The sequence below is a fragment of the Malaclemys terrapin genome, chromosome 2, assembly GCF_027887155.1.
Source record: "Malaclemys terrapin pileata isolate rMalTer1 chromosome 2, rMalTer1.hap1, whole genome shotgun sequence".
Classification (NCBI taxonomy): domain Eukaryota; kingdom Metazoa; phylum Chordata; order Testudines; family Emydidae; genus Malaclemys; species Malaclemys terrapin.
This window is the reverse complement of record NC_071506.1, coordinates 621725-645505: the sequence shown is the minus strand read 5'-3', so window position 1 is coordinate 645505 and position 23781 is coordinate 621725. Positions and strand designations below refer to the sequence as shown.

The following is a 23781-nucleotide window of genomic DNA, read 5'->3' as shown; positions in this document are numbered from 1 at the left end:
CCCCTACCCACACACAGCCCCTAGCTATCCCCTCCTTGCACCCTGAGCTACCCGACCGCCCGCACACAGCCCCTAGCTACCCCCTCCCTGCACCCTGAGCTACCCCCCCGCCCACACACAGCTCCTAGCTACCCCCTCCCTGCACACTGAGCTACCCCCCCACCCGCACACAGCCCCTAGCTATCCCCTCCCTGCACCCTGAGCTACCCCCCCGCCCGCACACAGCCCCTAGCTACCCCCTCCGTGCACCCTGAGCTACCCCCCCGCCCACACACAGCTCCTAGCTACCCCCTCCCTGCACACTGAGCTACCCCCCCGCCCGCACACAGCCCCTAGCTACCCCCTCCCTGCACCCTGAGCTGCCCCCCCGCCCGCACACAGCCCCTAGCTACCCCCTCCCTGCACCCTGAGCTGCCCCCCCGCCCGCACACAGCCCCTAGCTACCCCCTCCCTGCACCCTGAGCTACCCCCTACCCACACACAGCCCCTAGCTACCCCCTCCCTGCACCCTGAGCTACCCCCTGCCCACACACAGCCCCTAGCTACCCCCTCCCTGCACCCTGAGCTACCCCCTGCCCACACACAGCCCCTAGCTACCCCCTCCCTGCACCCTGAGCTACCCCCTACCCGCACACAGCCCCTAGCTACCCCCTCCCTGCACCCTGAGCTGCCCCCCCGCCCGCACACAGCCCCTAACTACCCCCTCCCTACACCCTGAGCTACCCCCCCACCCGCACACAGCCCCTAGCTACCCCCTCCCTGCACCCTGAGCTACCCCCCCGCCCGCACACAGCCCCTAGCTACCCCCTCCCTGCACCCTGAGCTACCCCCCCGCCCACACACAGCTCCTAGCTACCCCCTCCCTGCACACTGAGCTACCCCCCCACCCGCACACAGCCCCTAGCTATCCCCTCCCTGCACCCTGAGCTACCCCCCCGCCCGCACACAGCCCCTAGCTACCCCCTCCCTGCACCCTGAGCTACCCCCCCGCCCACACACAGCTCCTAGCTACCCCCTCCCTGCACACTGAGCTACCCCCCCCGCCCGCACACAGCCCCTAGCTACCCCCTCCCTGCACCCTGAGCTGCCCCCCCGCCCGCACACAGCCCCTAGCTACCCCCTCCCTGCACCCTGAGCTACCCCCTGCCCACACCCAGCCCCTAGCTACCCCCTCCCTACACCCTGAGCTGCCCCCCCGCCCGCACACAGCCCCTAGCTACCCCCTCCCTGCACCCTGAGCTGCCCCCCCGCCCGCACACAGCCCCTAGCTACCCCCTCCCTGCACCCTGAGCTGCCCCCCCGCCCGCACACAGCCCCTAGCTACCCCCTCCCTGCACCCTGAGCTACCCCCCCTCCCGCACACAGCCCCTAGCTACCCCCTCCCTGCACCCTGAGCTACCCCCCCGCCCACACACAGCTCCTAGCTACCCCCCCCGCCCGCACACAGCCCCTAGCTACCCCCTCCCTGCACCCTGAGCTGCCCCCCCGCCCGCACACAGCCCCTAGCTACCCCCTCCCTGCACCCTGAGCTACCCCCTGCCCACACCCAGCCCCTAGCTACCCCCTCCCTACACCCTGAGCTGCCCCCCCGCCCGCACACAGCCCCTAGCTACCCCCTCCCTGCACCCTGAGCTGCCCCCCCGCCCGCACACAGCCCCTAGCTACCCCCTCCCTGCACCCTGAGCTGCCCCCCCGCCCGCACACAGCCCCTAGCTACCCCCTCCCTGCACCCTGAGCTACCCCCTGCCCACACCCAGCCCCTAGCTACCCCCTCCCTACACCCTGAGCTGCCCCCCCGCCCGCACACAGCCCCTAGCTACCCCCTCCCTGCACCCTGAGCTGCCCCCCCGCCCGCACACAGCCCCTAGCTACCCCCTCCCTGCACCCTGAGCTGCCCCCCCGCCCGCACACAGCCCCTAGCTACCCCCTCCCTGCACCCTGAGCTACCCCCCCTCCCGCACACAGCCCCTAGCTACCCCCTCCCTGCACCCTGAGCTACCCCCCCGCCCCCACACAGCCCCTAGCTACCCCCTCCCTGCACCCTGAGCTGCTTTGCTGCTTTCCAGGCCCTCCCCGGCCCTACGTCTCGAACACCCCCACGTTAACCGCAGCGCCCGGAACAGGCGCCCCCACTCTGCAGTCACGGGACCTAGCCCTGGCCCCTCTCGGCTCCCGTCCGAGCTGGGGGGAGGCGGGGCTTCTCATTAGGTTTGCCCCGCGCCTCCCTCGGCAGTAGTGGGCGGAGCCAGAGAGCCAGTCCCCGCCCCTTCGGGCAGCGAGGCAGTTCTCGCGAGAGTTCCCGTCTAAAGCAGCCGATGGTAAGATCCCGCGAGAGTTCCCTTACGCTCCGCGCAGGCGCTGACCTTTCGCGAGATTCCCGCCGAGGAGGAGGAGGCGGCTGCGACGGGGCCCAGGGCCGGCTGGACAAGATGGCGACGACGACGACGATCACCCTGGTGAGTGGGCCCCGCTCCGGGGGGGAGCGGCCCCGGGGACCCCCTGCCGCTCCCGGCGGCGCGGCGCCAGCGTGGGCGGCCCGGCCCGGCCCGTCCCGGGGTCCTGCGGGCTCTCCCCGCGCCGAGCCGCCACCGGACGCTGTGGGTCTCAGCCGGCGGGGCTGCTGCGGGGCCCGGCGCGGGGCGAGCCAGACCCGCGCGGAGCCCGCTCCTGAAACCCGCCCGCGCCGGTGCCGCGGATTCGATCGGCTCCGGGGCGTTGGGGTTTCGCCCCTTCCCGGCGGGGCGGGGGAGAAACAGCGGCCACGTGCGGCTCGTGCTGAAATCGCGGGTGTGGGGAACAGCAGGGACGTCCCTGGGCCCTGGTAACGCCCGGAAACTACGGCCCGGGCCCGGGGTCCGCAGCAGCGGCCAGGCCTGGGCGGTGATCGGGGAAACCACAGACCTGGGGCTTTAGGTCAGTCTGGTGACAACGGTGTCAGGCTTTCCTGCCTCTTGGAGGGGATTCCTGTTCCTCGCTGTTGTCTCCTTGGAACACGAGCCTCTCTTTGCACAGTGTTTCTGTCTTGTGCTCTCAAGTGAGTAACTTATCTATGACCTGAGTGCATTTGGGAGAATGGTGCCAAAATGATGGCTTGTCGCTGCCATTAAGGAGTTACACGGAGCCCTTTGTTCTCCATTTTGTGGCCACACACTTGGAAGAGGTTTAGTTTCATGTTGATCTAGGAGGAGGTTCTTGCCAGATCCCTTTCCACCCCTGGCCAAAAGAGGAGTTTTTGTTTGGAGACTCCATGGTCCTTTTCTCCAGCAACTGCAGAAGATGACAAGCATACTACTTAGTGATAATCTATAGTAGAGAAGTGTACCAGTGTGGTCATCCCTAGAGCGTACAGTACCTCAGAGGCTCTGTGTCTGTAGTTTGGGGCTTCTGAGGTGTGCTCTGCATTGTGAAATGTCAGGAGGAAAGCTGCAGAATTTGTGAAATGTAAACATAGCAGGGAAGAAGTGTATGCTGTTGGGATAACTAAGAGGGAGGAAATTGTGTTTCCTTCTTCTGGCTCTGCTCCTAAAAAGGAGGAACAGTGGAGGCATGTGTGGCCAGATGTCCCTGGCATGTTGAGTAGGAGAGAAGCAATTAATGACTTGGTAGTTCCCAGGCAGTAATAGTTTTACAGTACTCTGCTGTTCTTCCATTTTCTGCAGGTGTTATGTGGGAGAAGAAACAAATTACTTGATTTTCTTTCCTCCTCCTTCTGTCACCAAAAGGTGCAGCAGAGTTAGTGGCTAAGTTCTTAGTAACTCATTGTGCTATTTGCAAAGAGCACTGGCACGATCCTGTGTATACACCTCTACCCCGATATAACGCTGTCCTTGGGAGCCAAAAATCGTACTGCGTTATATCGAACTTGCTTTGATCCGCCGGAGTTGGCAGCCCCCCAGCTCCCCCCCCCAAGAGCACTGCTTTACTGCATTTTATCTGAATTCATGTTATATCGGGTCACATTATATCGGGGTAGAGGTGTATTGGAACACATCCCAAAATAAGAGACCCAGAAGGGGAGAGGTGACTTCTTTTTTCCAGAACAGAAGTCTAGATAAGAGGCGTGAGAGAAGCAAAGATGGAAGTGTGCTGCTCAGTTTTAGGGTGGCTGTTTTGAGCTTCTTTTTGTGAATAGTGATTGGATATTTAGAATGGCAACCAAAAGAAATTCTGAAATAAAATGTTCCTTATACAGACTTTAGAATTCTGCACTGTCACTGTTAAAGTGTATGAGCTCTTCCAACAAGACCAAAATCAAATAGAAGCCTTACATATCTGCTCTTTATTTTGCTTTCTTTTCTTTGAAGTGGACCATGATAGTGGGACAAGAGCATTCTGCCCAAGCACTGGCTTGGTGTTGGGACCATTGTCGGGGAAAGACATCAAGGAATCTGATAGAACTGTTTTAGGTTGTTTTGGTTGACTGAAGAACAGCTTTGGGACCATAGCAGTGTAGAATCGCTTAATTTTGAGTACTTGTGGTACCTTAGAGACTAACAAATTTATTTGAGCATAAACTTTCATGGGCTGCAGCCCACTTCATCAGATGCATAGAATGGAACATATAGTAAGAAGATATATATACACATACAGAGAACATGAAAAAGTGGAAGTAGCCATACCAACTGTAAGAGGCTAATAATTAAGGTGAGCTATTATCAGCAGGAGGAAAAAAAAACTTTTGTAGTGATAATCAAGATGGCCAATTTTAGACAGTTGACAAGAAGGTGTGAGGATACTTAACAAGGGGAAATAGATTCAATATGTGTAATGACCCAGCCACTATATCATTAACTTGGGTTTGAATAGAGACAGGGAGTGGCTGGGTCATTACGGCTTGGTCTACACTACCCCCCCCAATTCGAACTAAGGTACGCAACTTCAGCTACGTGAATAACGTAGCTGAAGTCGAAGTACCTTAGTTCGAACTTACCTTGGTCCACACGCGGCAGGCAGGCTCCCCCGTCGACTCCGCGGTACTCCTCTCGCCGAGCTGGAGTACCGCAGTCGACGGCGAGCACTTCCGGGTTCGACTTATCGCGTCCAGACTAGACGCGATAAGTCGAACCCAGAACTTCGTTTTCCAGCCGTCGAACTACCTGGTAAGTGTAGCCAAGGCCTACAACTGTGGCATGACATGAGTGGAGAGTCTTGGTGTCAAATCCATCACTGTGCACTTCTCTTGGAAACCAATAGGCAACCAGTGCAGATCACAGAGCACAGATGGCAGCATGTTCTATGCTGGTCAGGGGTCACATTTTAAAACCCATGCATCTGAGGAAGCAGGAGTGAGTGGCTCTTCCCTGGGGAAAAAAGTGTTGCTTTTGAGCAACCTTCTTACTCCTTCCAGTTGACACAAGCAAAGCACTGAAGAGAATCCTGTTCAGCTATGCCTAGTTGTGAAGAGGGATCCTTGGAGGGGAGAGGAAGAAGTCCCAGAGGAACTTCTGGTTCTTTTCTGTATTGTTACCCTGGGTTTTCAGAACCCAAAGCAGGGGTAACATAACACTAACTGGTTTGAGTAGCAGCTGTGTTAGTCTGTATCCGCAAAAAGAACAGAAGTACTTGTGGCACCTTAGAGATTAACAAATTTATTTGAGCATAAGCTTTCGTGGGCTACCGTCTACTTCATCGTAACTGTAACTGTTTCTCTCCAGGCGCTGTCAGGAATAAATCAATGGGAACACAGTGATTGATACAAGCAAGCATGCTCTTATCTAAAACTACTATTTATTATATTTTAAGTGCGTGCGCTCTCTCTCTCTCTCTCTCAGACATCCCAGATAGAGTTACTCACAGTCTGAGATGGTTTCAGGTAATCACCAGCTGGGCTTCCAGGGGCCCTCTTTCTGTCCGGCTGATGGGGAATTTAGATGTCATCTCCTTGTCTGAAGAAAAGCTTCCTTGGACTGCTCTGAGATATTTATTCTTACCTAATCTTTTATAGCTATCTCTAACAAAACATATAACCTATAGTGACTCCTAGTAGGTCAATATATAACAACCTCTGCTGGGTCACCAATTCTCCTAATTTCAACAAACTACTCATTATCTCCAAACATTTCTAATATTTCTATCCATAACAACAATACGTCAGGGGCACCTTAAACCATGAGCTCTTCATTCAATCTCTTTCATAACTTTCTCTCCCATTCTGATTAACAAACTGCAAGTATGCAGCTGTCTGACTTTATCTCACAAAGGACTAAGATTATTCCTAGCTATGTGATGTTTGGTGTTCAGCTGGCAGTGCTGCATGTACGAAATGGTTGACTGCAGTACTGTCAAGTTCTGGGGTACATGCAGGAATGTTAAATTCCGGGATAACACTATAGATACTGTACTCTATAGATAAGCCACTCCAGTTGGCTAAAGCAAACAGCTTTTTTTGTAAGCCAATTACTTACTGATACAGTGAACACTTGTCGTTCTGCTGCTACAGGATCTGCCACAGAGAACAATTAGTCAACATGAATCCTTTGGTACAGTGAAGCTGTTAGAACAGAAGAATGTCAAAGTCTCAATAATTATTGTACAGTGTACAAATGTGTCCTGGGTGCTTTAGAGCACAGCTAGAAAAATATGGACCTTGATCTAAAGAGCTTCTAATTTAATATTAGCTGCTTTGGAAATAAATGCCCAGGTTTTGCTTTAGTGGTTTCACTAATTCCTCTGTTCTCGAGTTGTGTATAGGCCTGTCAGCATGGTATCTCGGCACTAATTAGGCACTCAAATATTGTGATGATGGGTGTGGTATAAAAACCTGGATAGAATATAACAGTAGACAGCTATTCTGCTATCTCATTGAATGTCTACAGGTTTCAGAGTGGTAGCAGTATTAGTCTGTATCAGCAAAAAGAATGAGGAGGTCTTGTGGCACCTTAGAGACTAACAAATGTATTTGAGCATAAGCTTTCGTGGGCTAAAACCCACTTCATCAATGAAGTGGGTTTTAGCCCATGAAAGCTTATGTTCAGATACATTTGTTAGTCTCTAAGGTGCCACAAGTCCTCCTCATTCTTTTTATTGACGGTCTCGGGTGTGCAGGCTCCAAGCCTGTGTACTTAGCCTTGAGGAGCACTTCTGATTTGTGCTTTTCAAATGGGTGCCAACATTGAGATAATCGGTTTATTTGCTTGAAGTGTCAGTCTAGAGCAGTGGTTCCCAAACTGGGGTTTGCGAAGTGTTACAGGGGGTTCTTGGGGGGGGAAAAAATCCCTAATGGCGGACAGAGCTGTCCCTGGGGACCCTGGGCAGCATGGGGATAGCAGCCCAGAGCCCCTGGACTTCCAAGATGGAAGCAGATCAAAGCAAGCATATCTGTCACACTGAGGAAATTTAAACTTCAAGACTCCTTATAAGAAATGGAAAGGGGGGGTGGATTTTTTTTGCTGCTTTTAAAATTAAATAAGCAGCTATTATTGTTTTTTAAATTATGAAGAACAAGTTTAAGCTTTGTTGTAACATGTGTTGTTTGCCTGGACTGCTCAAGACCTGAATGCTTGTGTAGGAGGAACTCTTTGAGTTGGCTTGTTAAATACTTTCATGCTGTTTCACATCTGATACTCCTTGATGAAACATAGAAGCATTCTCATTTGAGGGGACTTGGCTGCGGAATGAACTTCCAGAGGCAATTAGGTGAATCCAGAGTCTAGCTGTATTTAGGAAACAGCAAAACTTTAAAAATGTGTTTCCACGATAGCAAGAATGATGCTCACATTATCTACCCAACCTGCAACAATCAAATTAACCAGCCAAAAAAAATCTCCAACTTGTCAGTATGATGGTTCTTGGAGTACCCAGGACTGAGAGTCATCTTGTTACCCCGTCTCTAGCATGAGCGAGTCTTGTTTATGCCTAGCTAGGTGTCAGCTCCCTAACATCACCAGCCTGTCAATGACTCAAGCACTCTCCTCTGGGCTATGCCATCCCTTACTGTGCCTTGCAGTTTAACATTAGGTACCCTAGTTCCTGAGTCCCTTTGAAGTGTTTCCCTGTGATAGCCGGTCCTTGACACTAAATACTCACAAAAATACCAGATCCACTGTTCCCAAAAGAATAGAACACACCACTGTGTAAGATTCAGCTCATGGGCATTGTCTTTTCTCTTAACCAGGATAATCCCCAACCCCTCCTTTGTATTTTTTTTCTGTGTGCTCCTTTCCTGGTGATTTCACATCTTTTTTTAACATTTGACTTTGTGTATATAAAGGGACTTTCATTGTGTTAGCTTACAGTGCTTAATTTACATCCCAACAGAGACCTACACATTCCATACTCTCTGTCTGGAGGCAAACCTCAGCTGGTGAAAATTTGTAAATATAGAGGAGTTCCTATAGTGTGTGTGTGCACATTGGGGTTCCCAACCATATAACAATTGGAATAATATTGGGTCTGATCTTGGGACAAGAACCTGTCAACCCTCAAAGTGATAACTGGAATTCTTAAGTAATCAATCCATAATCTATAGCTGGTAACTAATACCTTGCGATAGATGGCTAAAACCATATTTTCAGTATACATAAATCCTTACATAGAATCTGTCCATTTTACAGTTATATTGATGACCAGTGTGATACTGGCTTTCATTTGAAACCTGGCATGACATTCTTTGGTAAAACAGAATATACACAGCAGCCTCATAAGATTTCTGTAACCCCACAGCACCCCCTTGCTAGTTGGCATTAAGAGGTTTTTGAATCACAGTCACCCTGCTTTAATCCATGTAATGTGCGCCTTATTTGTTATTTTACAGTGCTAACTTTGTAATGCGACTGACACGCAATATGAAGTCAAATACCTTATAAAAGACTAAGCCCTGGTCTACACTACCAACTTATGTCGGCATAACTATGTTGTTCAGGAGTGTGGAAAAGCCACACCCCTGAGCAACACAGTTATACCGACCTAACCTCTGGTGTAGACAGTACTATGTCGATGGGAGGGCTTCTTCTGTCAGTATAGTTACCGCCTCCCACGGAGGTGGAGTACCTTCACCAATGGGAGAAGTTGTCCCATTGGCATAGGTAGTGTCTTCACTGTTAAGTGTACACAAGCCCGAAGTATATTACATCTATTCAGTTACCTTTATCAACCAAACTTGTATCTCATCAAAAAGTGGAATAAAGTTTGTTTGACAAGACTTATTTTCTGTAAAACCATGTTGACTGGCATTAATTCTTTTCCCATCCTTTAATTCTTTATTGATTGAATCCCACATTAGCATTTCCATTATTTTGCTGTGGTTGATGTCAGGTTAGCAACCCAGCCTGGGTCATCCTGCTTGCCCTTTTTGAATATTGGTGCAACTTTAGCACCTTCCGTTCTTCTGGAATTTCCCTGGTGTGTCAGGATTTGTTTGAAAATAAATCGCTGGCCAGAGATCATCCAACTCTCTTCGGATTCTTGGTGCAAGTTATTTGGGCATTCTGATTTAAAAATGTTTATCCCTCGTAGATGCTGTTGCACACACTTGCACCTTCACCAGGCTCATCCGTGCTGGTGGGACTAGTAAGACAGGTGGAGTGCGGTCCTGGCTCGTGGCATGGCTGAACCCCGTGCTGTATCTCTCCCTTCCTCCTCCCTGTTCATGGAAGGTGTCTAACCACCATGGATGTCTCAGAGGAGCCTAACACAAAGTGCTGGTGGGGTCCCTGTCAAGTACAGCATGCAGCTCCTTGAAAAAGAAGCAGTTTGCCGCTCCGCATCAGATTGTTTTCCTCCATGGCTTTGTGCTATGCCTGGCACAGCTCCTATGTTTTAACACGGCACTGTTCATAGAGTCATAGAATCATAGAAGGTTAGGGTTGGAAGAGACCTCAGGAGGTCATCTAGTCCAATCCCCAGCTCAAAGCAGGGCCAACCCCAACTAAATCATCCCAGCAGGGCTTTCTTTGTCAAGCCAGGCCCTAAAAACCTCTAAGGATAGAGATTCCACCACCTCCCTAGGGAACCCATTCCAGTGCTTCACCGCCCTCCTAGTGAAATAGTGTTTCCTAATATCCAACTTAGACCTCCCCCACTGCAACTTGAGACCATTGCTCCTTGTTCTGTCATCTGCCACCACTGAGAACAGCCGAGCTCCATCCTCTTTGGAACCCCCCTTCAGGTAGTTAAAGGCTGTTGTCAAATCCCCCCTCACTTTTCTTTTCTGCACACTAAATAAGCCCAGTTCCCTCAGCCTTTTCTCATAAGTCATGTGTTCCAGCCCCCAAATCATTTTTGTTGCCCTCCGCTGGACTCTCTCCAATTTGTCCACATCCTTTCAGTAGTGGGGGGCCCCAAAACTGGACTTAGTACTCCAGATGTGGCCTCACCAGTGCCAAATAGAGGGGAATAATCACTTCCCTCAGTCTGCTGGCAATGCTCCTACTTATACAGCCCAATATGCCGTTAGGATTCTTGGCAACAAGGGCACACTGTTGACTCATATCCAGCTTTTCATCCACTGTAATCCCCAGGTCCTTTTCTGCAGAACTGCCGCTTAGCCAGTCGGTCCCCAGCCTGTAGCAGTGCATGGGATTCTTCCATCCTAAGTGCAGGACTCTGCACTTGTCTTTGTTGAACCTCATCAGATTTCTTTTGGCCCAATCCTCCAATTTGTCTAGGTCACTTTGGACCCTATTCCTACCCTCCAGTGTATCTACCTCTCCCCCCAGCTTAGTGTCATCCGCAAACTTGCTGAGGGTGCAATCCATCCCATCATCCAGATCATTAATGAAGATGTTGAACAAAACCGGCCCCAGGACCAACCCCTGGGGCATGCCGCTTTATACCGGCTGCCAACTAGACATCCAGGTGTTGATCACTACCTGTTGAGCCCAACCATCTATCCAGCTTTCTATCCACCTTTATAGTCCATTCATCCAATCCATACTTTAACTTGCTGGCAAGAATACGGTAGGAGACCAAATCAAAAGCTTTGCTGAAGTCAAGGTATATCACGTCCACCATTTTCCCCATATCCACAGAGCCAGTTATCTCATCATAGAAGGCAATCAGGTTGGTCAGGCATGACTTGCCCTTGGTGAATCCATGCTGACTGTTCCTGATCACCTTCCTCTCCTCCAAGTGCTTCAAAATGGATTCCTTGAGGACCTGCTCCATGATTTTCCCAGGGACTGAGGTGACGCTGACCAGTCTGTAGTTCCCTAGATTCTCTTTCTTCCCTTTTTTAAAGATGGGCACTACATTTGCCTTTTTCCAATCGTCTGGGACCTCCCCCAATTGCCACAAATTTTCAAAGATAATGGCCAATGGCTGTTGCTGATCCCAGTTTCACCCTTTTGCTTGCATCCCCCATGCAATCCTTTTGTCCATGTTTCTACAGCTGGTCTGTAGCTGTGCTTGCACAGCCTCTTCTCCCCACAGATCCAGGAGATCCAATACCGCCTGTTTACTCCAGGCAGGAGCACATCAAGTGCACAGAGTCAGCATGGTTTGTTGGGCAGTTGAACACCATCAGGGCAAGCTTGCTGACTAGGGCAATTAGAAAAAGGCATTTCAAAAATAAGCAGGAGGGTGGCAGCTTCCAGTCTCTCTGACCCTTGGGCAAAGGAGTTTACAATTGTGACCATAGTCAGGAGCGGCGCCAGGGTTTTTGGCGCCCTAGGCGGGGGTCCTTCCATGCTCCTGGTTGTCGTTGTCAATTCTGCGGGGGGGAGGGTCCTTTTGCGCTCCTGGTCTTCGGGGCACTTCGGCGGCGGGTCCCGGAGCGAGTGAAGGACCCGCTGCAGAATGGCCACCGAAGAACTGGAGCACGGAAGGACCCCCCGCCGCGGAATTGCCACCCCCCCAAATCCTGGTGCCCTAGGCGACTGCCTAGGTTGCCTAAATGGAAGCGCCGGCCCTGACCATAGTGGTCACTGTTGTAGGAACTGGGGCATTGTGGGACAACTGCTGGAGGACTATTAGGGTCAACAGAGGTGACAAAGTGGCTATACTTGCACTGCATCAACCTCAGGAGGTTGACCATGTCTCCATGCCTTGTAGGAAGATGGTCTTACTCTGTCACAGTAATGGGGTGTTTACATCAGCTAGGGAAATTTGAGCATTGACATGCACAGATAGGTCAACACAAGATCATGGAATTGTAGAAGGTCAGGGTTGGAAGAGACCTCAGGAGGTCGTCTAGTCCAACCCCCTGCTCAAAGCAGGACCAAAGATAAAGTCTTTGAGTCAAAAAGTCAAAGATGACTTTGTAGTGTAGACCAGGGCATGAATAGAATAGGCCACCCTCAAAGATTAGACTGGTGTTCACCATCACCTGGACATCTTAATCTGATATGGCGGTCACAGTCACAAAATGGAGTTCACAGATTGACACAGACCTACCACCAATCTGTCACACTTGTCAGCACAGGGCCTGAGTGTCTGGAGTATAGATTAGAGCTGGGAAGCTGCTGGTTCCTACTAGCTGGAGTGCCTGGGTGTCCATTCCTGCCAGTATGACTGCACAGTATACTTGGGGAAGGATTGTTAACAGCTTTTCTACTCAATAGTGCTGGTGAACTGTAGGGAAGCACAAGAGCATGATTAAAATGCTAGGATTAGCACCCTGACTCTTGAGGAAAGGTATATAATATTTCTAATGCCCTTACCTGCTCAGAAGCTGTCTTACATCTTCCACCAACAGCACAGTACCCCCAGCAATGAAATTCCATCTACAGAGTTGGTGCCTATCACCATTGTATCCAAATATTTCCAAAAGATAACCATGACACTGTCGTCTTTGTTGGGGAGGATAGTAGCAGCTATATAACATAGGTAATTTCTATGAGGCTATGCTGTCCAGTTAACAGGAGTTTTGTGTTCAGTACGCTCATTAAGAGTATAATGAATGTCTTTCACTTGTGAGAATTTTTGTGTAAAATTTCTATTTCCAGGGGCTTTTAAATTCTGGATCAAAATTCTGTGCTGAAACTGGGCACACAGATTCTATGCTGTGGGAGGCTAGTAGGTTTACATTCATTGTATTTTTTTTAAACATATAAATGGGAGTTTTCTGTAAGTGAAAAGTGACTAACAATCTGTGTGAGAGATTTTTGCAGCTTGTTGCAACCTGCCTGAATTCACTTGGTGAAATGGATCTTCCCTTCCTTGCTTGCAATAATTTCATGAAGGATACTGAGCTGTGTGGGCAAGGTGGAACAGACACTGTTAGGCTATGAGAGATGTGGTGTTGCTGATGATGATGTTTCTCTGCTAGAATTATTTCTAATTGTCTATGAACCATATAAAGTGTTTTGTAAAATTTGCACTTGTCAGTGCCAGGCCTCTTGATATATGTAAAGCAGTGGTCCCCAACCTTTCAGTGTGGCAGGCGCCCGCCGAGGACCATGGCCGCCGGACAAACAGCCGCCAAGAAGTGTCGCCGCCGAAATGCGGCCGAGAAGCAGCGTCTTCAAGCAGCGTCGCCACTTCTCGGCAGCATTTTGGCGGCTGCTTGTCCGGCGGCTGCGCTCCTCGACGGCGGGGTGCTCCCTTGTCAGCAGGCGGGCACACATAGATGCCCCGGCGGATGCCATGGCACCCGCGGCCACCGCGTTGGGGACCACTGATGTAAAGAGAGCAAATGTCCTGATGTAACACAGCTTTGTGACAGTTATAGATTCCAAGGCCAGAAGCGACCATTCTGATCATCTGCTGTGACCTCCTGTAAAACACAGGCCATAGAACTTCCCTGAAAATGTTCCTAGAGCACTTCTTTTAGGCCTTGTCTACACTTGCAAATTAGAGTGCATTAAATCAGCCTCGGGTATCCTAACTCCTGAGGTGGCTGCACTGGCAAGGCACTTAGAGCGCCTGGATTCCGTGGCTGCTGCACTCTGGTAATCCACCTCCACAAGAAGCATAGAGCTTGCTGCGCCCTGGCTGGAGCGCTGGGTTGTCAGTGTGGACGACATTGCATTACTGCACTGTGATTGGCCTCCAGAAACGTCCCATAATCCCTTGAAGTGAAGTGGCCACTCTCCTCATTGTTTTGAACTCGGCTGCAGGCATGGGGATATCCCCTTTCAAAGCTCACTCTGTTTCTGATAGCCAGCATGCTTATCTGCTCCTGGACACAAAGCAAACCATTACTGTGGAATGCTCCTGCTGCAGAGTCATGGTTTCCCCCCCCCCCCCCCCCCCCCCCCCCGCTGCTGTCTGAACGTACAAGACAGCATGCTGATGTACTGTCTGTCCCCCAAAACACACACACTCCCCACACATACACACGACACACTCCCTGTCACACTCCATCCCCCCATTTAAAAAGCAGCTGGCAATCTAGTAGGATGCTCTGGAACAATGGGATTGGGAAACCTGCATGATGTGGTGCTGTGCCTGCCTCATTAGGCATTGCAAACCCTTTCCAAAGCCACTTGCACACTGGGATAGTTACCACAATGCGCTGCTCTCTGTGGCGCTGCAAGAGCTGCTAATGTGGCCCCGCCACTGCGCTTGCAGGTGACAGTGTGAACACACGGCAGCACTTTCCCTGCTGCTGTCTCCGAGGGCTGGTTTAACTCCCAGCGCTCTACATCTGCAAGTGTAGATAAACATCCAGTCTTGATTTAAAAATTGGCTGTGAAGGAGAATCCACCATGACCCTCGGTAAATGGTTCCAGTGGTTAATTACCCTCTGTTAGAAATTTATGCCTTATTTCCAGTCTTATGCCTTATTTCCGGTGACAAGAACTGCAGCCAGGGAGTTATTCAGAGCAAGCCATACAGGTCCTTTTAAAAAAGAGATGAAAATTATGGCACCTCCCACAAGGCATTCTGTTAACTCTATACTGGGCTGTGCTACTCCAGCATGTGTTAGATAACAGGTTCCCAAGCCTAGACGCAGGAGAGGGAGAGTGACATTCCACCCTCACCCCTTCCTTCTGCTGTAGCCAGTTAAAATGTGTGTAAGGGAGAGAGCTTATTTGTTTACAGCTTCATTCTGCTTGTTTCCCCAGGTCTTGTTTAATCTTTGTTTGTCAATCACATTTCCTAAAATAAACTAGATTGTGTATTTTTCTTTTTTCTCTTGTGTGTGTTTATACTTTAGAGAAATTCCCATCCATATAATTTTCCAACAAGTGTGCCTGAACTCTTGGAGTTCAAACCACCATAAAAGGCCGACCACCTTACAGAAGCAGTGTTCATAGCAACAGGTATCCAGTTTCTATTTATTACTTATATAAAGACAGTTATCCACCTCCCACTCCTGTTTTCTTCTTCTTCCTTCCATTTCTCTCCTCCTCCTCCCAACCTTTTCCAGGTGTGTTAACTAGGCCAGATACCATGATAGCCATAATAGAAATAGGGACTAGCTGCATTTCAGGAGTAATTGTTAGGTTGTCCTTCTTAACCAATTGGATTATTTTATCACTGAGGACTTGGTAAGAGATAATACTCCTTTTGTGCTCTGCCAGGAGATAGGGAAGTACTAGACCCAGTTCACCCTCCACAATCTGCAGGAGAAGATGAGGGGAAGAGAAGAAAATACTAGGCTTTCCTGAATAAATTCACTTGACCAAAAGGCATTAGCTCTCACACACAGGCAACAACTGGAGGGCCCTTGATACCCCCATACAAAGCAACTTTTCTTGTAAGTCCCTGTGTACAGAGTATTTCCATTAGCTGCAGCAGAGTTGTGTGTTTGACATTTTTTCGATATCTCTTTAGAGGAAGGTGGATCTAGCATAGGGCTGGGAATTGAGTTTGTGTCTGCTCTGACACTGAATTGCTGCGTGGCCTCTGGCAGGACACTTTGAGCTTTGGTTCTTGACCACCCTGCCCTCCCCCTCACCCCAACACAACTGGATAATTTGGGTTTACTTTGGAGATTGTGAGTTTTAACACATTAACATTGTAAGGTATTTTTGAAAAAAAAAAAAAAAAAAGGATTCATAGATTCATAGATTATAGGACTGGAAGGGACCTCGAGAGGTCATCGAGTCCAGTCCCCTGCCCGCATGGCAGGACCAAATACTGTCTAGACCATCCCTGATAGACATTTATCTAACCTACTCTTAAATATCTCCAGAGACGGAGATTCCACAACCTCCCTAGGCAATTTGTTCCAGTGTTTAACCACCCTGACAGTTAGGAACTTTTTCCTAATGTCCAACCTAGACCTCCCTTGCTGCAGTTTAAACCCATTGTTTCTGGTTCTATCCTTAGAGGCTAAGGTGAACAAGTTCTCTCCCTCCTCCTTATGACACCCTATTAGATACCTGAAAACTGCTATCATGTCCCCTCTCAGTCTTCTCTTTTCCAAACTAAACAAACCCAGTTCTTTCAGCCTTCCTTCATAGGTCATGTTCTCAAGACCTTTAATCATTCTTGTTGCTCTTCTTTGGACCCTTTCCAATTTCTCCACATCTTTTTTAAAATGCGGCGCCCAGAACTGGACACAATACTCCAGCTGAGGCCTAACCAGAGCAGAGTAGAGCGGAAGAAGGACTTCTCGTGTCTTGCTCACAACACACCTGTTAATGCATCCCAGAATCATGTTTGCTTTTTTTGCAACAGCATCACACTGTTGACTCATATTTAGCTTGTGGTCCACTATAACCCCTAGATCCCTTTCTGCCGTACTCCTTCCTAGACAGTCTTTTCCCATTCTGTATGTGTGAAATTGATTTTTCCTTCCTAAGTGGAGCACTTTGCATTTGTCTTTGTTAAACTTCATCCTGTTTAACTCAGCCCATTTCTCCAATTTGTCCAGATCATTTTGAATTATGACCCTGTCCTCCAAAGCAGTTGCAATCCCTCCCAGTTTGGTATCATCCGCAAACTTAATAAGCGTACTTTCTATGCCAATATCTAAGTCGTTGATGAAGATATTGAACAGAGCCGGTCCCAAAACAGACCCCTGCGGAACCCCACTCGTTACGCCTTTCCAGCAGGATTGGGAACCATTAATAACAACTCTCTGAGTACGGTTATCCAGCCAGTTATGCACCCACCTTATAGTAGCCCCATCTAATTTGTATTTGCCTAGTTTATCGATAAGAATATCATGCGAGACCGTATCAAATGCCTTACTAAAGTCTAGGTATACCACATCCACCGCTTCACCCTTATCCACAAGGCTCGTTATCCTATCAAAGAAAGCTATCAGATTGGTTTGACATGATTTGTTCTTCACAAATCCATGCTGGCTGTTCCCTATCACCTTACCACCTTCCAAGTGTTTGCAGATGATTTCCTTAATTACTTGCTCCATTATCTTCCCTGGCACAGAAGTTAAACTAACTGGTCTGTAGTTACCTGGGTTGTTTTTATTTCCCTTTTTATAGATGGGCACTATATTTGCCCTTTTCCAGTCTTCTGGAATCTCTCCCGTCTCCCATGACTTTCCAAAGATAATAGCTAGAGGCTCAGATACCTCCTCTATTAGCTCCTTGAGTATTCTAGGATGCATTTCATCAGGCCCGGGTGACTTGCAGGCATCTAACTTTTCTAAGTGATTTTTAACTTGTTCTTTTTTTATTTTATCCGCTAAACCTACCCCCTTCCCATTAGCATTCACTATGTTAGGCATTCCTTCAGACTTCTCGGTGAAGACCGAAACAAAGAAGTCATTAAGCATCTCTGCCATTTCCAAGTTTCCTGTTACTGTTTCTCCCTCTTCACTAAGCAGTGGGCCTACCCTGTCTTTGGTCTTCCTCTTGCTTCTAATGTATTGATAAAAAGTCTTCTTGTTTCCTTTTATTCCCGTAGCTAGTTTGAGCTCATTTTGTGCCTTTGCCTTTCTAATCTTGCCCCTGCATTCCTGTGTTGTTTGCCTATATTCATCCTTTGTAATCTGTCCTAGTTTCCATTTTTTATATGACTCCTTTTTATTTTTTAGATCGTGCAAGATCTCGTGGTTAAGCCAAGGTGGTCTTTTGCCACATTTTCTATCTTTCCTAACCAGCGGAATAGCTTGCTTTTGGGCCCTTAATAGCGTCCCTTTGAAAAACTGCCAACTCTCCTCAGTTGTTTTTCCCCTCAGTCTTGATTCCCATGGGACCTTACCCATCAGCTCTCTGAGCTTCCCAAAATCTGCCTTCCTGAAATCCATTGTCTCTATTTTGCTGTTCTCCCTTCTACCCTTCCTTAGAATTGCAAACTCTATGATTTCATGATCACTTTCACCCAGGCTGCCTTCTACTTTCACATTCTCAACGAGTTCCTCCCTATTTGTTAAAATCAAGTCTAGAACAGCTTCCCCCCTAGTAGCTTTTTCAACCTTCTGAAATAAAAAGTTGTCTCCAATGCAGTCCAAGAATTTGTTGGATAGTCTGTGCCCGGTTGTGTTATTTTCCCAACATATATCCGGATAGTTGAAGTCCCCCATCACCACCAAATCTTGGGCTTTGGATGATTTTGTTAGTTGCTTGAAAAAAGCCTCATCCACCTCTTCCACCTGGTTAGGTGGCCTGTAGTAGACTCCTAGCATGACATCTCCCTTGTTTTTTGCCCCTTTAAGCCTAACCCAGAGACTCTCAACACTTCCGTCTCCTATGTCCATCTCTACCTGAGTCCAAGTGTGTACATTTTTAATATATAAGGCAACACCTCCTCCCTTTTTCCCCTGTCTATCCTTCCTGAGCAAGCTGTACCCATCCACACCAACATTCCAATCATGTGTATTATCCCACCAAGTTTCAGTGATGCCAACAATGTCATAGTTGTATTTATTTATTAGCACTTCCAGTTCTTCCTGCTTATTCCCCATACTTCTCGCATTTGTATATAGGCATCTAAGATACTGGTTTGATCTTTCCTCCCAGTTTTGTCCTGACTCTCCTTTCTCTCTGCCAATATAGCCCACACTCCCTCTCGTTTCCGACCCATCTCCCCGGTCTCCATGTTCCCCACTTACCTGTGGGCTTTGCTCACCTGTCCCCGTCGAACCTAGTTTAAAGCCCTCCTCACTAGGTTAGCCAGTCTGTGTCCGAATAGGGTCTTTCCTCTCCTCGAAAGGTGAACGCCATCTCTGCCTAGCAGTCCTTCCTCGAATAGCATCCCGTGGTCTAGGAAGCCAAAGCCCTCCTGGCGACACCATCTTCGCAGCCAGGCATTCACCTCCATGATGCATCTGTCTCTGCCTGGGCCCCTACCTTTGACAGGAAGAATTGAAGAGAATACCACCTGCGCTCCAAACTCCTTCACCCGTACTCCCAGAGCCCTGTAGTCACTCTTGATCCGCTCAATGTCACACCGCGCAGTATCATTTGTGCCCACATGGATGAGTAGCATGGGGTAGTAGTCAGAGGGCTGGATAATCCTCGACAATGCCTCCGTAACGTCTCGGATACGGGCCCCCGGCAGGCAGCATACCTCCCGAGATGAGATGTCAGGGCGACAGATGGGCGCCTCCGTCCCCCTCAGCAGAGAGTCTCCGACCACCACTACCCTACGTTTCCTATTCGCAGTGGTGGCAGCAGACTTTCCAGCCTTAGGGGTACGAGGCTTCTCCTCCTTTACTGTAGGGAGTGATTCCTTCTTTCCTGTGTCAAGAAGAGCATAACGGTTACCTATAACCACGGCAGGAGGGTTCGGAGCAAGGGTGGAGCACTGCCTGCTGCCAGAAGTAACCAGCTGCCAGTGTCCACCCTGAGCCATCTCCTCCTCCACCAGTGGTGTATCAGCAGTCCTGCGTACTGGGACAGCTACCTCAGCTGTCTCCACATGGACACTGTCGAGGAATTGCTCATGGATACGGATGCTCCTCAACCTAGCCACCTCCTCCTGTAGCTCTCCAACCTGCTGCCTGAGAGATTCCACCAGCAGGCACCTCTCACGTTGGATGGTCCCCCCAGCCTGGATATCAGTAAGTGGAAATTGCAAGTTACAGTCTTTGCAAAACCACACCAGGATCTGGGTAGAGGCATCCATGCTTAGGCACTCTGTCTGGCTACAGGCACAGGTGGAGGAGACAGTAGCAGTGCTGGCACAGGTGTTGCGGGTCTTCCTAACCATCGTAAGGCTCCCTCTGTCAAACTCCCGTCTGCAGCCCCGTCAGCCCAAAAGGGTGCTGTATTGCTCCTCCTTCACCTGGAGAACTCCCTTGCGAAACTCCCTGTTAGCAGCCCCTGTTCGCAAAGCATATCTCCATTATATCTCCTAGAATTGAAAGGGACCTTGAAAGGTCATCGAGTCCAGCCCCCTGCCTTCACTGGCAGGACCAAGTACTGATTTTGCCCCAGATCCCTAAGTGGCCCCCTCAAGGATTGAACTCACAACCCTGGGTTTAGCAGGCCAATGCTCAAACCACGGAAATTAATGTGAAAACTGAGTAAATCCCTTGTTGATATGCTGAATCCCACCTTGTAACTAAGTTGTGGGTAGCATTCTACACAAAATAAGTTTTAATTGAACACTTTAAAAGCTGTTTCTTCCCTCCATTTTGTTCTGAATCCTTCTGGCACTTCGACATTCACTTGAGGACATTTCAGAAAGCATAATTCTATGACATGACCATGAGACCGAGATTCCTGTTTTTTGATATTACATGGATGTTATCAATGAATTATATTTGTTATGTGCAAACAGGATATATAGTCCCAACCAATAATTATATATACTTGGTTTTAAAAGGTTTTTGAAGCTGAAGAGGAAAACAATCACGAGCAAAACTGAATGAGAGGAAAAATTTTTAAAAGATCAATTATAATTGGGAGTTTTTAAAGACTATTTTACTAGATGCCCATATACTACAATTCCTCAATCACAAAAGAGGACTTCATTTTAAAATGATCTGGTTAAGAGGGAAAGTGAAAGCAGCAATAAGGGAAAGGGAAAATATCCCCTCTAATCACAAATGGGAAAAATGGGTAAATTGAGGCAGTTGATAAGAGAAGCTAAAGATATAATTGAAAAAATCTATGGCTACTAGGCTTAAGGACAACAAGATGGAATTTTTTAAATATACCCCAAACAAAAGAAATCCTAGCAATGCTGTAAGTCTGCTACAAGATCTGGATAGTAAAATTGCTGCTGTTAAAGAAATGGCAGAAGTATTCAATGAATATTTCCGCTGTTCTGTGAGTGATTGACTACATGGATTCCACTCTTGGTGTGCATGAGCCCTATGTGCATAAGATCAAATCCTTTTGGTTACCAGTGTCTATTTTGGGCCTGTGTCTGAGGTGCCCTTGGAGCCCCCCTCCTTTCTCTCTCACACCTGAGAGCATAAAGAGCAGTGTGTGTGTAGTGTAGATATGATAACCCGTCTACTCCTGTACTCTACCGGCGCGAGAGGCGCAGGTGGAGTTGATGGGAGAGCGGCAGCAGTCGACTCACCATAGTGAAGACACCACAGTGAGTAGTCGACTTTAGCTACGTTATTCACATAGATGAAGTTGCATAACTTAGCTCGATTTCTTCTCTCTCCCCCCCCCCCCCCCCCCCAGTGTAGATCAGGCCTCAGTTCCTTCTTACTGCCTGTGCCAGTGAGACAAAAATCCTGCAGTGCCTGCTTTCTCCACTAATGGTACAGTTTTCCTTAGTTTGTATGTGTTATTTTGGTAGTGTAGTTAGGATGGTTTTTCTCCTTTTATGACCATTGGGGAAAATATATTTAGTTTTATTTATATATTTTCTTCATTAAATAATTTCAGTTAGCCTAGGACACCCCCTTCCCACCTCTCCCTCCCCCCCAGCCATCAAGGACTTAGTACCAGAGTGAGTCATCTTTTCTTGACACTGAGGGTGGTCATATTCAAGCCACCAGCTTTTTGGAGTCATTGGTGTGTCAAGTTAAAGGGGTATCCCCAGTACCGACCTCTCCTTTACTGAAGCAAGGCATACCTCACAGAACAGGCTTTCCCTTGGAGGAGTTGTACTCCTTTTCCTCTGCTGAGGTACCAGGTACCACTTTGGGACTCAGGGAGGGACTCTTAAAGAGTCCTCAAGGGATAGAAGAAAGAGACCTGTGGTTCATAGAGAGCCTACCTGGTAACCCCCTCATATGTCCTTTATCTCAAGACCCTTTCCTACACCATCTGTGGCCTTACAGGATACTCTGGGATTTACAGCAATACTTCAGGAAGCCTGCTTCATCACATAGCTCCAGGCTAGATCACCATCCACAAAGAGACAGTTATCTCAGGCAAGACAGTTGGGTACAGCCACAGATGTGTGAGGCAGGAGAAGGAGAGTGAGGAAGAACATCAGCTGCTAGAGAAAGAGCAAATGATCCCTGCTGCAATCTCCGCATCATCCCCAAATGAGGCAGTGAATCCATCCACGTCTGCCTCAGTTGTTAAATTTCAAGATATTCCAGGACCTGATGAAGAGCATGATGGAAACTTTGGATATATCCTTGGAAGTAGTCCAAGAAAAGCAGTACAAACTCTTGGCTATTCTATATCCTTCTGTACCAGGGAGGCTCACCAGGCACATTAATAAAGGTCTAGTGGAGCATGCAAAAACTGTGTCCCACACCTGCATCAGTTGTGGCCATGTCAAAAAGAACGGATAGAAGGTACCAGGTCCCTGCTAGGAGATTTGACTATTTTTATTCACATCCAGCACCCATTCACATCTTCAGCTGCTATTTCAGTTCAGGAGAGTGATTCTGGCCTCTCTAATTCCCTAAGTTAGATCTTCAGGACTGATTTGCAGCTCTTCACCTCCAAAATGCCTGTTTCCATATGTCCCTCCTTCCAACCCACAGGAAATACCTCAGATTCCAGGCAGGAACAGCCCCCTACCAGTACAGGGTCCTGCCCTTTGGTCTTTCTACAGCACTAGGGGGATTAATCAAATGCTTGGTGGGTATAGCAGCTCCTCTAAGGAGACAAAAAATCCAGGTGTTTCCTTACTTCAATGACTGGCTGATTCTTGGAAGATCACCCCAACAGGTGACAAGTTCTATTCAAGTAATTCTAAAACCCAGTTATACTTTTGGCCTTTACTACATCCCCTGCCAATAGGTTCCACAGATTGACTCTGCGTTGTGTGAAGAAGTACTTCCTTATGTTAGTTTTAAACCAGCTGCCTATTAATTTCATTGGGTGACCCCGGCTCTTGTGTTATGTGAAGGGGTAAATAACATTTCCTTACTCACTTTCTCCACACTATTCATGATTGTATCGACCCCTATCATATCCTCCCCGCTTAGTAGTCTCTTTTCTAAGATGAAATGTCCCAGTCTTTTTAATCTCTTCTCATATGGAAGCTGTTTCATCCCTCCCCTCCCCCCCATCATTTTGTTGTCCTTCTCTATCCTTCGCCCAGTTCCAATATATCTTTTTTGAGAGGGGATGACCAGAGCTGCACACGGTATTCAAGGTGTTCATGTACCATGGATTTATATAGTGGCATGATGATATTTTCTCTTATCTATCCCTTTCCTAATGGTGCCGAACACTCTTTTCATTTTTTTGACTGTCACTGCACATTTAGCAGATTTTTTCAGGGAACTATCCATGATGACTCCAAGATCTCTTTCTTGAGTGGTAACAGCTAATTTAAACCCCATCATTTTGTATGTATAGTACAGATTGTTTTACAATGTGCATTACTGTACATTTATCAACATTTAATGTCATCTGCCATTTTCTTGCCCAGTCACCCAGCTTTGTGAGATCTTTTTGTCCCTCTTTTACTCCTGAGGGAATTCTGCGCCTAAAAATTATGCGCACAATATTTTAAAATTCTGCACATTGTATTTGTCAATAAATAAATGTGGCTCCAGCATGGCAGTGGGGAGCACAGGCCACTGACTGCATTGGGGTGGGAGATCACCCTGAAGCCCCCACCTCCCCTGGTACAGGGACTCGGCAGTGAGACTGCACCTGATTCTGACAC

At 48.4% G+C, this 23781-nt stretch overlaps 1 protein-coding gene across 2 annotated transcripts in view; it reads left to right on the top strand.

The window, feature by feature from the left end:
* Nucleotides 1-2300: 2300 nt before the first annotated feature.
* Nucleotides 2301-23781, top strand: part of PUF60 (poly(U) binding splicing factor 60) — a 54858-nt gene continuing 33377 nt past the window's right edge. For both annotated transcript variants that reach the window (XM_054018259.1, XM_054018258.1), the window contains exon 1: nucleotides 2301-2456. In XM_054018259.1, the coding sequence (XP_053874234.1) occupies nucleotides 2316-2456 (141 nt within the window). In that variant the 5' untranslated portion in view covers nucleotides 2301-2315. The remainder of the gene's footprint in view (nucleotides 2457-23781) is intronic.